This window comes from Elgaria multicarinata, chromosome 4 (assembly GCF_023053635.1).
Source record: "Elgaria multicarinata webbii isolate HBS135686 ecotype San Diego chromosome 4, rElgMul1.1.pri, whole genome shotgun sequence".
Taxonomy (NCBI): Eukaryota; Metazoa; Chordata; class Lepidosauria; order Squamata; family Anguidae; genus Elgaria; species Elgaria multicarinata.
In genome coordinates this window covers 103,143,482-103,156,389 of record NC_086174.1, presented here as the reverse complement: position 1 = coordinate 103,156,389, position 12,908 = coordinate 103,143,482, and the positions used below count along the sequence as shown (strand labels likewise).

At 40.5% G+C, this 12,908-nt stretch overlaps 1 protein-coding gene across 2 annotated transcripts in view; it reads right to left on the bottom strand.

Annotated features, from left to right (window-relative positions):
* Positions 1-12,908, bottom strand: part of BACH2 (BTB domain and CNC homolog 2) — a 205,921-nt gene that overhangs the window by 54,575 nt on the left and 138,438 nt on the right. For both annotated transcript variants that reach the window (XM_063124873.1, XM_063124872.1), the window contains exon 3: positions 6,870-7,124. In XM_063124873.1, coding sequence (XP_062980943.1) covers positions 6,870-7,112 — 243 coding nt within the window. In that variant the 5' untranslated portion in view covers positions 7,113-7,124. The remainder of the gene's footprint in view (positions 1-6,869; positions 7,125-12,908) is intronic.

The following is a 12,908-nucleotide window of genomic DNA, read 5'->3' as shown; positions in this document are numbered from 1 at the left end:
CCCTAGCAATTGGTGTTCAGAGGCATACTGCCTCTGGTATTGGAGGTAATGACTTAATAGCTACTGATAGCCTTATCCTCCATGAATTTGCCTAATCCTCTTTTAAAGCTGTCCAAATTTGCAACATCATCTACATGACAGCTCTTCAAATATTTATATTGCCTCTCAGTTGTCTCTTCCCCAGGCTTAAGATAACTAACTCCTCCAACCTTTCCTCATAGGACTTGGTCTCCAGGCCCCTCACCATCTTCATCGCCTTCTTCTTGAAATGCTCCAGTTTGTTGGTGTCATTATTAAATGGTGTGCAATCTACTTGAGGTCTGACCAAAGCAGAATAGAGCAAAGCCCTTACTTTTCACAATCTGGTTAGTATCCCTAGGTTGATGCAACCTAGATTTAGTCTTTTCCCCCCTCCTGCATCACACTGCTGACTCAGTTTTAGCTTGTGGTCTACTACGATCCCTACATCCTTTTCACAACTATGCTGTGAAGCCAAATGTCACTTATCCTGTATTTGTGCAATTGACTCCTCCTACCTAAATGCAGAACTTTACACTTATCACTGACGAAATTCAGTTTGCTAGTTTTATTCCAGTTCTTCATCCTGTCAAGTTCATATTGATTCCTGCTTCTGGTCTAAGCAATTAGCTATCCCACCCAGTTTGGTGTCATCTGCAAATCTGATGAGCATCTGCTCTATTCCTTGGTCCAGGTCATTTATAACGATGGTGAACAATACTGGGTCCAGAGCAGAACATGGTGGTTCCCTGTTTGTCACTTGTCTCCAGGATGATGAAGCATTGATGAGCATTCTTTGGCTATTGTGAATCAATCAGCTACACTTACAGCTCATCTAACCTATATTTTACCAGTTTGCCAAGATGAATATCATAGTGGATATTGTTGAAAGCCTACCTGAAATCAAGATATAGGCATCCACTGCATTCCACTGCTCTACTAGGCTAGTAATTCCAACAAAAATAGGAGATAAGGTTTGTTTGGCGCAACTTGTTCTTGAGAAACCTGTGCCGTGCCGGTTCTTTGTGAACACAACATTTTGTGATCACAAATAGATACTCACAGACTGGCTGCTTGATTATTTGTTCTAGATCCTTTCCAGGGACCAATGTCAAGCTGACCAGTTAGTAGTTGCCTGCATCCTCCCACCCCCTTTTTGAAAATGGGGACAGCATTTGCCCACCTCCAGTCTCATGTATTTCGCCTGTTCTACTTAGCTGATGGACCAACCTTCTATGAACCACTGTTTGTTATCTTGTTTTTGACTAAAAATGTATTTGTCATGGGATCAACTCCTTTAGTTAAAATCTCAAGTTGTCAGGAGCAGAAGGGGAATAACCAAGTGCTTTTCTTCCACTCAGCTTTCACCTTCAGATATGAGTAATGCAGCACTGCTTTAATTGGAAAAGGAGAGAAGGCAACCTTATGAATCAGACACTATTCTAAATAGTGCTGGATATTTCTAAAGTAAAAGTACCATGGCCCCGTGAATGACTCAATCATTTTCCTAAGAGTTATTACTTGCAGCGATGAAGCAATGTTAATTAGATAATGGCCTGCTGCCAGCTAATATTGGCATGACCTACAATACCCTTGGCTGACAGCCATGTATATCTCTCTCTATCACTTTTTTTTTTGGAGGGAGGTGTAATCTAGATGGGAAGAAGAAACCATTATCAAATATTCCCAAGTGCTATTTAACTTCTTATTATGAATTAAAAGCTTAATTAAATGCCTTGTTAAAAGGAAGGAAGACTGGTTTCTATGATTAAATAAAGCAAAGAACAACAGGAATAGGAATCAAACCAACTCTACAGTATTAACCCATTTCTCGGGAAAGAATTGATTTGGTCTGAATTTAACAGGAGCTGTTATTAAAAGTGCATAGAGGAAAGGTTTCTTCTGGCTACTCCGCAGGCAGGAGAGGTCATGAAGGCCCAAATGTTCTTTTTCAAGTGAATGAAACTGAGCAATATTAAAAAAAAAAACAAATCTACACGATTAATTACTGTGATTTCTTGACAGCCTTTTGATTGCAATCCTATACATACTTATGTGGGAGTAAGTCCCACTCAACTCAATGGGGCTTACCTCTGAATAGACATGTACTGTTAGTGTTTTCTGTGCAAACCACAAGAGTGACACTGGTGAATAATAATTAAAAAAGAACTGTCTTTTAAAGCTATTTTGGTTTATTGCCTGTCCTTAAGGATCAAGGGAGATAACGTTTTCTTAAGGCATTCATCCTTATAGTCACCTTGTTAGTTTCCTTTCCATTTTACACACGAAGAACTGAGGCCAAAGACAGCAATCTCATCAAACAAATGCCAAGGATCTGAATTCAGTGCCTGAGACCAGCATTATCAACGTGACTGTACTACATGATTGTACTACTACTAATGACAAAATAATTGTCATTAGTAGTAATGACAATTATTTTGAATGCTAATTGCACTTTTATTATCTGCTCAAAATACTCGATGTTATATTCATTATTGCAGCAGTCCTCAGAACAATTCTGTAAGCCAGTCCAGTGTTGTTTATTATCCCCATATTATTGATTATTAGGTTGTGATTTGCCTAAGGCCTCAAGTGCCACATCCCAGTTGGATGTGGCACACATACACACACAAACCAGTGACCCAGATGGGCATGGAGACTGCCCAACGGGCATCTGGGAGCCGCATGCGGCTCACGGACTGCGGGTTGTGCACCCCTGGACTAAGGCCACCTAATCATTTCATGCCTGAGCTGAGAAATAGAAATTTGCAGCTCAGATTCTCATGCTCTTAACTGCTACACTAACCCAGCTGAATTTGTAAAGCCTACATAAATTAAACTGATCTTTTTACAATGTTCATGAATAGAAGAGGTTCAAAATAAACCAGGAGAAGCCACTATTAAACAGAAGGCAGGTTTGTTTTGTACAATGAAAATATAAAAGACACAATTTCTAGGCTCACTGAGAGAAAGTTGTATACAATGGGTGGCCTAAGGTTCTCTTTGTTAAGTCTATTAACTAATCTTCTGGATAACCATAGGGCTTATATAAAGTGCTCTGTGAGTATCTAAAGGAAGATCTTAAGCAATCTACACTACAGTTGTTTATTCTAAAGTAAACATTTGTAGAAGTAAAATACTTTGCAAAGTCTTCACCATTAGTAAGACATGCAATAATATACCATAGAAGCATGATGTGAACAGACTGTGTGAATAGAATGCTGGACTAGATGGACCCTTGGTCTGATCCAGCATGGCTCTTCTTATGTTCTTATATTCTTAGTAAGAATATTCTGGTCTCTGATATAGTTAAACAATAAAACACTATGCACAGCTTCATAATTGTCCCAGTTAAGCCAACCTTACCATTAGATTAAAACTCAGTGAACAAGGAAATGTAAAGGAAGCTTGGGAAAAGATTGAAGGAGAGAGAAAACAAAGCCGGGATACAGAACAGACTGGAAGCCAGCAACAACTGAAATCACTATATAACTCATTCATGCATATGAGCTCAGGGCAAGCAGCAAGTCTCTTGATGTTTTTCCTAACAGCAGGGCCGGTGCCAAATTATTTTGCACCCTAGGCAAAGTGAGCTACTTTCACTACTCCCCCCCCCAAAAAAAATGCCAACTTTGATTTTTAAGAACATATGTTTCCTGGAAAAAATAAGAAGCACAAAAGTTGAAGCTACTAAATTTTAAAGTGCAAGAAATACGTCATGCCAATTATAGCAAACAAATTGGAAAGGAACGTCTATGGGTCTAAAATGCATTATTTAACAGGAATATCACCTCCAAATCATCCCCCCCAACTCACGTGCGCGCGCACACACACACTCAGCATCACTCACTCCAAACAAACACATGCATGCATTCACTCAAAGACCCCATGCACCCCATTCACCCATACATTCTCTCTCTCTCTCTTTCGGGTGCGTTTCGGAAGTCTGAACGTGGAGACCCCCCACCCCCACCCCAGCGTCCCTGGCTTTGCTTTGGCTAAGCGGGTGTGGGGTGCCATCTCGCCCGCCCAGGCCCAGCTGAATCCTCGGGCCAGGCCGGCTCACAGCCAACGCGCATGAGTGCTGCGCTGTGCCCGGTGCCCCTCTTAGCTTGGCGCTCTAGGCGGCCGCCTGAGTGGCCTCTATGGTAGCACCAGCCCTGCCTAACAGCCTTCTGTGCTGCATTGTAAACTACTTCAAAACACACATTTCAAAAGCAGCTGATGAAATAACATGTAGGCTGCTGTTTGGTAGTTGAGGAGGTGCACTTTGTGCAAAGAGTTTGTTCTGGATGATAGCCTATCTTATGGAAGTGGTAGTGCAAAACATCTGGAGGGAGCCAAGTTGCTACCCCCCAGGCTGATTCCATGGAAAAGTTCAGACAATGCAACACAAAATCCACTTTATGTTCCCTGCCCAGAGAAAGTAATTTCCATGTCTGTCAGAAGCAGGGAGTTTTCCTGTGTAGAAGCAGCACTTCTTAAAAGAGCTGTATTTTGCCCTTTAAGAAAGCAAAAATCCAAACAACCTAAAACAACAACAACAAAAGTCCAGAGATCAGGAGTCTACATTATTGTAAGCCACTTGGTGAAGGCTTTTGCCTTGAAAAGTGGGGTATAAAACCTAAATAGATAAACATAAGCAAGTCTCTCTCTCTTTCACTCACTCACTCCCCCCCCACCCAAATGTATGCGATTTAAATACTTTCATAATTAGCCTTTTACAGAGAAAATTCTCAAAGGTGCTGTTCTGGCTATAGTCAGAAAAAAATTGAGCAGGAAGGCACTTTCTGGACCTCTGAGGCATTTGTAGTCAGCAAGGACGTCCCCATGGACAGGAAGGGACAGGCACACCTGCTTTTGCTTCGTTTTAAACTCTGGAAAGGTCTAAGGTGTGCTCTGTGCAGGAAGGGGACTTTACATCTATGTGCCTGCCTGAAAGGAGACCACGAAGAACTCGTGTTCACCACAAAACTGCATAGCCAATACCCACAATCAGAAACCCAACACACTAGCTCATCTTTGTAGCCTGGGAGTTTTATGCTTGGAATTATTATTCATTGGCATAATTTATTCCTACTACAGTAGCTAAGTCACAAAAGAATGTTTAAGGACAAAGTTCCTACAAGGCAAAACTGCATGAGAAATGTAGCAGAAGGTAAAAGTGATGAGGAAATGAAGGAAGCCAAACAACATACATGTGCGCCAAGCCCCAGTCACCAGAAGCCCTGCTGAATATCTCTTCACTCCTGAACCTTCAGGTAACTATAAGTATCTTTTTCTGGGATGGTCTGAATGGTCTGAAAGCGGAAGCTGGCGGATGTGCATTTTATCGGCCCCAAATATATACTGCATCATGGTTCTCACATTACATCATGCATGCTTTTTCATACATGGATATGCCTTGCAAGGGTGCAATTGTAAGACTAGAAACAATTTGCGTGCCACCATGAGATCTGAAAGTATTTTATAAATTTCTAGAAATCAACTGATTGTATATGGTATGATAATCTATTGATTGAAGTGACAATGAGTCCGCCCTCTTTAGGAATTAAATCTACCAACATAGTAAGGCTGCTTTGAGACACTTAAAAGCTATCTCAAACTAAGTACTTCTTTTGGAGCAGAGAAGTGTACAAGCATGTTCGTTGAATTATTCTCAAGTGTCATCCAGCCACTTGTAACCAAGTAAGAGAGTCCCAGTGACCCATTCTTGACCCAGAAAGTCTGAGCTTGGAGACTTCTTTTCTTGACAAAGCGTCACGGCCCTGCTGAGTGTCCTGTTCAATTTGGTCCCTTTCTGTTAAGTGCATTCCCTTTCCCTGCAATCCCTACAGATGGCCGGCCAGTATTCACATTACCTTCCAGCCCTTTCTTCAGCTCAACAGATTGAAATTGTCCATTCTGTGGAGGGCAGAAATCCAACTCCTGGTGCACTTTTCATTTCAGCACTTACACAGACACAGACCTCCAACATAGTCCTTTTAGGACAGCCTTTCCCAACCTGGTGCCCTCCAGATGTTTTGAATGACAATTCCCTTCAGCCCAGCCAGCATGGCCAATAGTCAGGGATGATGGGAACTGTAGTCTAAAGTATCTAGAGGGCACCAGGGTGGGGAAGGCTGTTCTTGGACATTGCCACTTTGGACATTGCCACTTACATAGTAGTAAACTAAGTGCCCAAAGTTCAGCAAGTTATAATTTTCAGTATTCTTTCTGTTAACAAAAGAGCATGCAGAACATAAGAACATCTCAAGGAATCTTATTTTTTTCTGGCATGGTGCTTTTTTTTTTGTTCCAACTAATGTAAAATATTGGGATAAAAAAATGTGCAATTGGGGGGGGCATTCAAACAAGACCTGGTTTAGGGAAACAAGCTTAAGTGCCCCCCCCCACGGTTTGGGGATAATTTGCTTCTCTAAGATAAGTTGGAATTTGGCTTGGGTAGTGAAGTGTCACAAAACTTTTTGCAGAAGATTTTTGATGGGTACTGGATGCGACATCCACCATGTTCATGGTCTCCAGTTCCTATGACCCCTTCCTGCTTCAACTCTTCCTTCCTGTTTGACAACATGCTCTTGCCTAACGGGCTCCTTTGCTTTTTCTCTTCTCGACCAGAGGGTGTCTGATTCTGTGTCATTTTCTGCCACCTCTCTTTCAGGACTAACACACACTCATACAGAGTCAGATCTGAGAAGACGCAGGGCTTTAAGATTTATCTTTTGAAGACCTTCAGGTTTAGCCAATTCCCAACCAGCTGTCTACAAAAGAGAGGGGGCATATTTGCTCTCTCTACTATCACATTAGAGGGTTTTGGTTTTAAGTGACAAAGGAATGATGACATACTGTACCTCCTCTGGCAAGCTGACGACCAGGTCATTTTCGGTCTGCCCAACCAACACCTGCAAGAAGTATTCGCTGCATGCAGCCAGCACAGCCCGGTGGGCTCGGAACTCTTTGCCCTCCACAATCAAAGTCACATCACAGAGAATATCCTGCTTCCGCTGGTCATTGAGGCACAGGAGGATATTGGTACAATGGACTGTTGACTCATACACATACATGGGGGATTCAGTCTTCTCATCCACAGACATGCCGTTCACACCCTAAAATAGAAACAAGAAACAATAAGAAAAAGCAGTAGGGCTAGAGAGAGTTATCACAGTGCTCACAAAAATAGGAAGATTACATCATGATTTCTGTGTCCTGCATGGTTTAGCCAGCTCTCGGCAGAACTGCTGATCAGCACTTTAATTCTTAGCTGGAACAAAGGGCTCAAGAAATCTCTCTCTCTCTCTGGAAAGACAATTGCATTATAAGCTTTTACTCTACCCACTTAGTTTTTTCTCCCCACAATACTGAATGACAGATATGGATTTTTATTTTTATTTTAATGTTGAAGGCCATCAATCAACACCGTTTCAATAGACCCTTGAAAGTGGGGAGAAAAGGAGATGCATTTAAAACATTTGTGAGCATCTTTCGGTAGAGGCAGAGTATTCAACCCATCGTCCATTCATTTTAGAATTATGTGCCAAATTGGAGCTTATTAGCACTATGTAGAATGAGTTGCCATGACACAACACTCTAAGGGAATCTGTTTGTGACATTCACGTTGCAAGCATGCAGCACATTTGTGAACATAAAAGAGAGCAGAGCAGTGAAACTCAATCTGCATGTGGGCCAGAGCTGCTGGGCTCAGGGATGTGTCTTTCAAACAGAATACAAAATTACCATCTTAGGAACATAGGAAGCTGCCTTATGCCAAATTAGATCCTTGGTATTGCCTGGCAGTGACCCTCCAGGCTCAGGTAGGAGACTTTTGGAGCCTTACCTGGAGATGCCTAACGGGACCTTCTGTATGCAAAACACATGATCTGCCACTGAGTGCATCTCATTCTCACATATTAATACAATAGCTTAAACCTAAATGTTCTGTGATCACAATCTCATAATACTTTGCATTGAAACTGACCTTTTCTTGAGTATTCAAAGCACCTTACATACATTATTTTGGTAATCTTAATAAGAGCCATGAAGGGTAGGGCCAGTATTATTAGCTCCATGGGGGAGCAAAGCTGAGGGTTAAAGATATCTAGAGCAGGACTGGGCAAATTTCAGGCTTGCAGGATCTACGCTGCTTTTTGCTAGAATCCCAAGATTCATCAACTAGAGGCTGGTGCAAAAAACATACATTCAGTGCTAAAGAATTCTGAACCCAGGAGTTTGTTTTGAGTACTAGACTGAATGAAGCTGATGGCCTTGCCACACAAAAATCCACTCCTAGTCACCTCAAACTTTCTTCATTTCAGCAATATACTGGTGTGTGTGTGTGTGTGTGTGAGAGAGAGAGAGTGATTTTACTGTTGTTAATGGGAGTCAGAAATCTTTTCAGATCTACTCCAAATCAACCAGAGATCTACCAGTAGATTGAGATCTTCCTTCTGCCCATGATGATCTAGAGAGTTTGTAGCAAAAGTAAGATTTGAACCAGGAACTTCTTGGCTCACAAGCAACATTCTTAGACTGCAATATATACATACCTGGAAGTAAGTTCTACTGAACTCAGTGGAACTTACTTCCAAATAGACAGGCATGGGAATATTCCATACCACCATGATGTTTTTCTTCAGGTGCTTTGTTAAGTGAATAACTATTCATAGTGACTTCCACGTGAGTGGTAGTAGCAGGTGGTGTCCCCTACCTGCAAGGTATTCCCAAATACAGTGCTTCACTTTTCCTAATAAAAGTGAATGACAGCCATGGAATACAAAGGTTGCTAAAGGAATACAAGCCTATGATATTAACAGCTACTTTTAACTAGTTGCCAAAATAAAAGCAGTCAGATACCAGGGAAAGAGACAAGATTGTAGGGTGTAAAGATATTTAATATCTGCCTTCAGCATATAAAAGTTCCACCAATGTCAGAAGAAATCAAGTAGAAGAATTAGCAAGAGATTGTGGATGGATGTAACCAAACCATAAGTGATGGAAAAGACACTAAGTAGTAAAATACTGTATTTGAAAGGTAGCATATGAAATAATATTCCTTAGACTATTGTTTCACTTCATGCAACCAGAACAAGACAGGCAAGTATTTCAGTTTCACGAAACTGAAACAAACTTTGTCTGGTTAAAAGGTCTAACATGCCTGGATGGGGTATCAAGGAGAGAGATATTTACAGAGTTCTGCCTACACAACAAGGTATGTAATGAACTGCACTGGGGAAGTAGACATCTTTAGAAATGAAGTTGGACCACTACAAACTAGTCCTTTCCTTCCTCATTTTGATACTTTATTCAGGATTTCCTGCTTTCAGGGTTCCTCTGAAAATATGGAACAAGAGATAAATGATCGGAAGTAATTTTAAATGCACCATTCAGTTTTGTTCACATTTCCATGACACATAAAATCAGATACAGAAATAAAAGGTACAATTCAGAAAGGGCGGTGAAAGTGATTAGTAAACTGGCAAGATGAGGACAGACTGCAAAAGAGGAGGATGCTCTAAGGAGGGCATAAATAAGAGGTGACACCACTGTATAGCTCTAATGAAAGGCAAAAGTGAGATTAAATAAATGCCCTTATTTCTTTGACTGAAAAAGGAAAATTTCCACAGCTCAATTTGAAGGAGAGTTTGTGTGGAGACGAAGCACACAGCATGCCCAGTTTCCACACTTTCTGCCCAATCTCTCCAGTTTGTGGAGAGTTACAGACAAGGGCCCATAAATTTAGTTGCCACAGCAACTGGCCCCCTACCCTTTAGACCATTGTTTCTCTCCCCGCCTCTGATTTCACACTAGTCTTCAGAAGCAGAATATCTGAAGAACATTCACAAGCGCGACAAAGCCTTTTCCCTGAACTTGTTGGGTGGGACTAGGAAGGGCTGACACCACTAGTATCCCTTCATTACCACTTTCCACCAGAAGTTGCTGGATTCTCCTCCTTTACAAGGATGGATGTTTATACACGCCAATTAATTTAAGGATAACATTAAAAGGTCAAATTATATTTAGAAAAATGAAGAGAGAAAATCCAAAATACAAAGGAACTGTAAGTTTCTCTTTAAACTTCACCCAATCTATTAACTTTGCAGGCCTCTTACACCTCTAACAAAGGATTTAAGGTAGGGGAAACAACCAAGTTGAAGGCAGCAAAGTAAACAATGATATATCTTGCCACACAAAACTCTTTGTTAAGAACAGACAAAGATAATCACAGTAACTAAGCAAACTTCACAAGAAACTTCCCACAACTTCACAGTAACTGCAAAGTAGCAGTGGATCAGTCTGTCAATCAGTTTCAAAAAGTCTTAATTATAAGCAAAACACAAGCCGACTCCATTGCTGAATTAAATGCAGAGCCAAGCTTACATGTTCTTCAAATCATGCATAGCAGAACTTAGGCAGGCTACAAATGGCAGTATTTGTATATTGGTATATTTTGTGGAGGAGCTGATGCAACTTTGAAGAATGTTGAAGAATACATACTTCAGAGCCTTCTCAGGGCCAAAATACATATTCTTCAAATCATGCATTGCAGAGCTATGTGTGACTGGCTTATTAAACCTCGTTGTAAGCATACCTGGTGCCAGTCTGGATCAGGCCTATGGTGCTCTCAGAAGGGGAATTTATGCTTCCTTCCTGTGTCCCCCCCTATATATATATATATATATATATATATATATATATATATCCCTTTTTTGGGAGGGGGTTTAAATAGGGTGACCATATGAAAAGGAGGACAGGGCTCCTGTATCTTTAACAATTGTATTGAAAAGGGAATTTCAGCAGGTGTCATTTGTATGCATGTCGCATGTTGTGATGAAGAGGAAATTTCACCAAACAGTTAAAGCTACAGGAGCTATACTGCAGTTATACTGTGACCAGATTTAAAAGAGGGCAGGGCACCTGCAGCGTTAACTGTGGTGATGAAGAAGAAATTTCACCAGGTTCTCCATATACACAAATGACCCCTGCTGAAATTCCCTTTTCAATACAACTGTTAAAGATACAGGAGCCCTGACCTCCTTTTCATATGGTCACCCTAGTTTAAAAAAAGAGAAAGTACATTTTCCTTTTTTGACTCCCCTGTAGGGTGGGTATCTTAACTGTGAGACCAAAAAGAGAGAAGTGGGGGGGGGGGGGAGCGGTTATAGACTTCAAACACTGCAAGTCTAACAATCTTGCAGTTACTTGCAAACCCTAGCCATTTGCAGAAGTAATTAGGTCATAAAGTTCACAAAATTAATTTAATTCCATCCTTTAAAATAGTATCCAACTGTGCCTCAGAGGTAGCGCTAATGACGCTGTGCTAATGTAAACCAATGTTTGAACAACTTAGCTAGTGCTTGCTGGGGCAATGGCAAAAACCAGTCACTTGTTGCTGAAATTCGAAAGTATAATCCAAAAGGAAAGTATATTTACGGAAAGTCTGTAGAAGTCTTTAAATGTGCAGGTCTGTTGTATTATTTAAAGGCAACATTTCAAGTGGTGCAGGAGCATCCTTCGAATTACAGCAACAAGAATATTAATTACAACAGCAACAATTTGCTATGTATCAGAATATGCTCTCGTTGGTTGCTCATGTACCATTCAAATGGCTCAATCCACTGAGATATTTTGTAAAGTTCCCACTTACTAGGCAGGAGACAGAACTGGTGGATTGTGTTGAAATTTATTAAGAGCTAAGTACAATGAAGAGTAAAATGCTCTTTACCCCCCCCCTCCAAAAAAAAACACCTCAAAATGCTGAGACACAAAATAATTTATAACCATGTGGAGCTACCAGCTATTTGGGAGTATTAAAAAAAAATATCCAAATTAATTACCAATTACAACATTCAAAAACATGAACATAAAGATAGAAATAATGAAATGTAATTGTACGTTATTATTATGATTCTTTAGCTGTTGCAAATATGATACAAGACTGATCTAGATTAATAATTCATTCAGCAATAATGTATCAGGAAAAGATAATTATACAGTACCACAATTCTCACGCTGATTTCTGTAATTACAGATTACAACAGTGTTAGCAATTTAAAAAAGGTTAGGGAGTCGCAGTAATTTGCCATGTCATCCTCAGCTGCATTCATATCTCTTTTTTTTTGGAGCACCAGGGATAATTGGAAAGACAGTAATGGGTCAAGAAGGAGTGTGTGGCCTTACCTTTATGTCTATTGGCAAACGTGCTGCACACCAGCATATTAGTAGCCACCAGTCATAATCTATCTGAATTGTTTACAAAACTTGTACATGCAGGATAAAAGGTGAGTTTCCATGGGACTACAGACAACTAAAATAAATCCCACTGATTTTAATGGGTCAGATTTAAGCACATGCCTAGCTATTTCATTAAACTAATGGGACTTGCAAAAGAAGGCATGAAAACCAAAGAGGAAGTAGGAGGAAAAACAGGTGAGCATTTGTTGAGTAAACAAAGGGATGTAAAGAAAGTGGTAACAGAGTTGGAGAGCATTCGAAACCGGGCCAAGATCCTCAAATATGCTATGGGAAGTAACAAAACAAGTGTGCTCGTGACTATATATATGCTCATGCTGCATTTCTTAATGGATTCTTCATGGATATGTTTTTTTCTACACGAGGATGTATAAACTAGCCATGAAAATTAAGGGAACCACCCAGGCTGCATTTGGGTATATCAAAGACTGGTAGGTTGTTCTTCTTTTTCTCTGTAAGGGTGAAGTTATAACAAGTATGGAGAAAGTGATTTAAGCACACATGTGCTGGCCTGAAAACAAATGCATAGGAAATGCAACAAATGTGTTCAAACCATTTCAGACACACTTAAAATGTTAAGTCTGTTGCCTATGGGATAAAAGCCCAGAATAGAGCAAGTTCCCTTTCATAAATCTGCCTTCGCT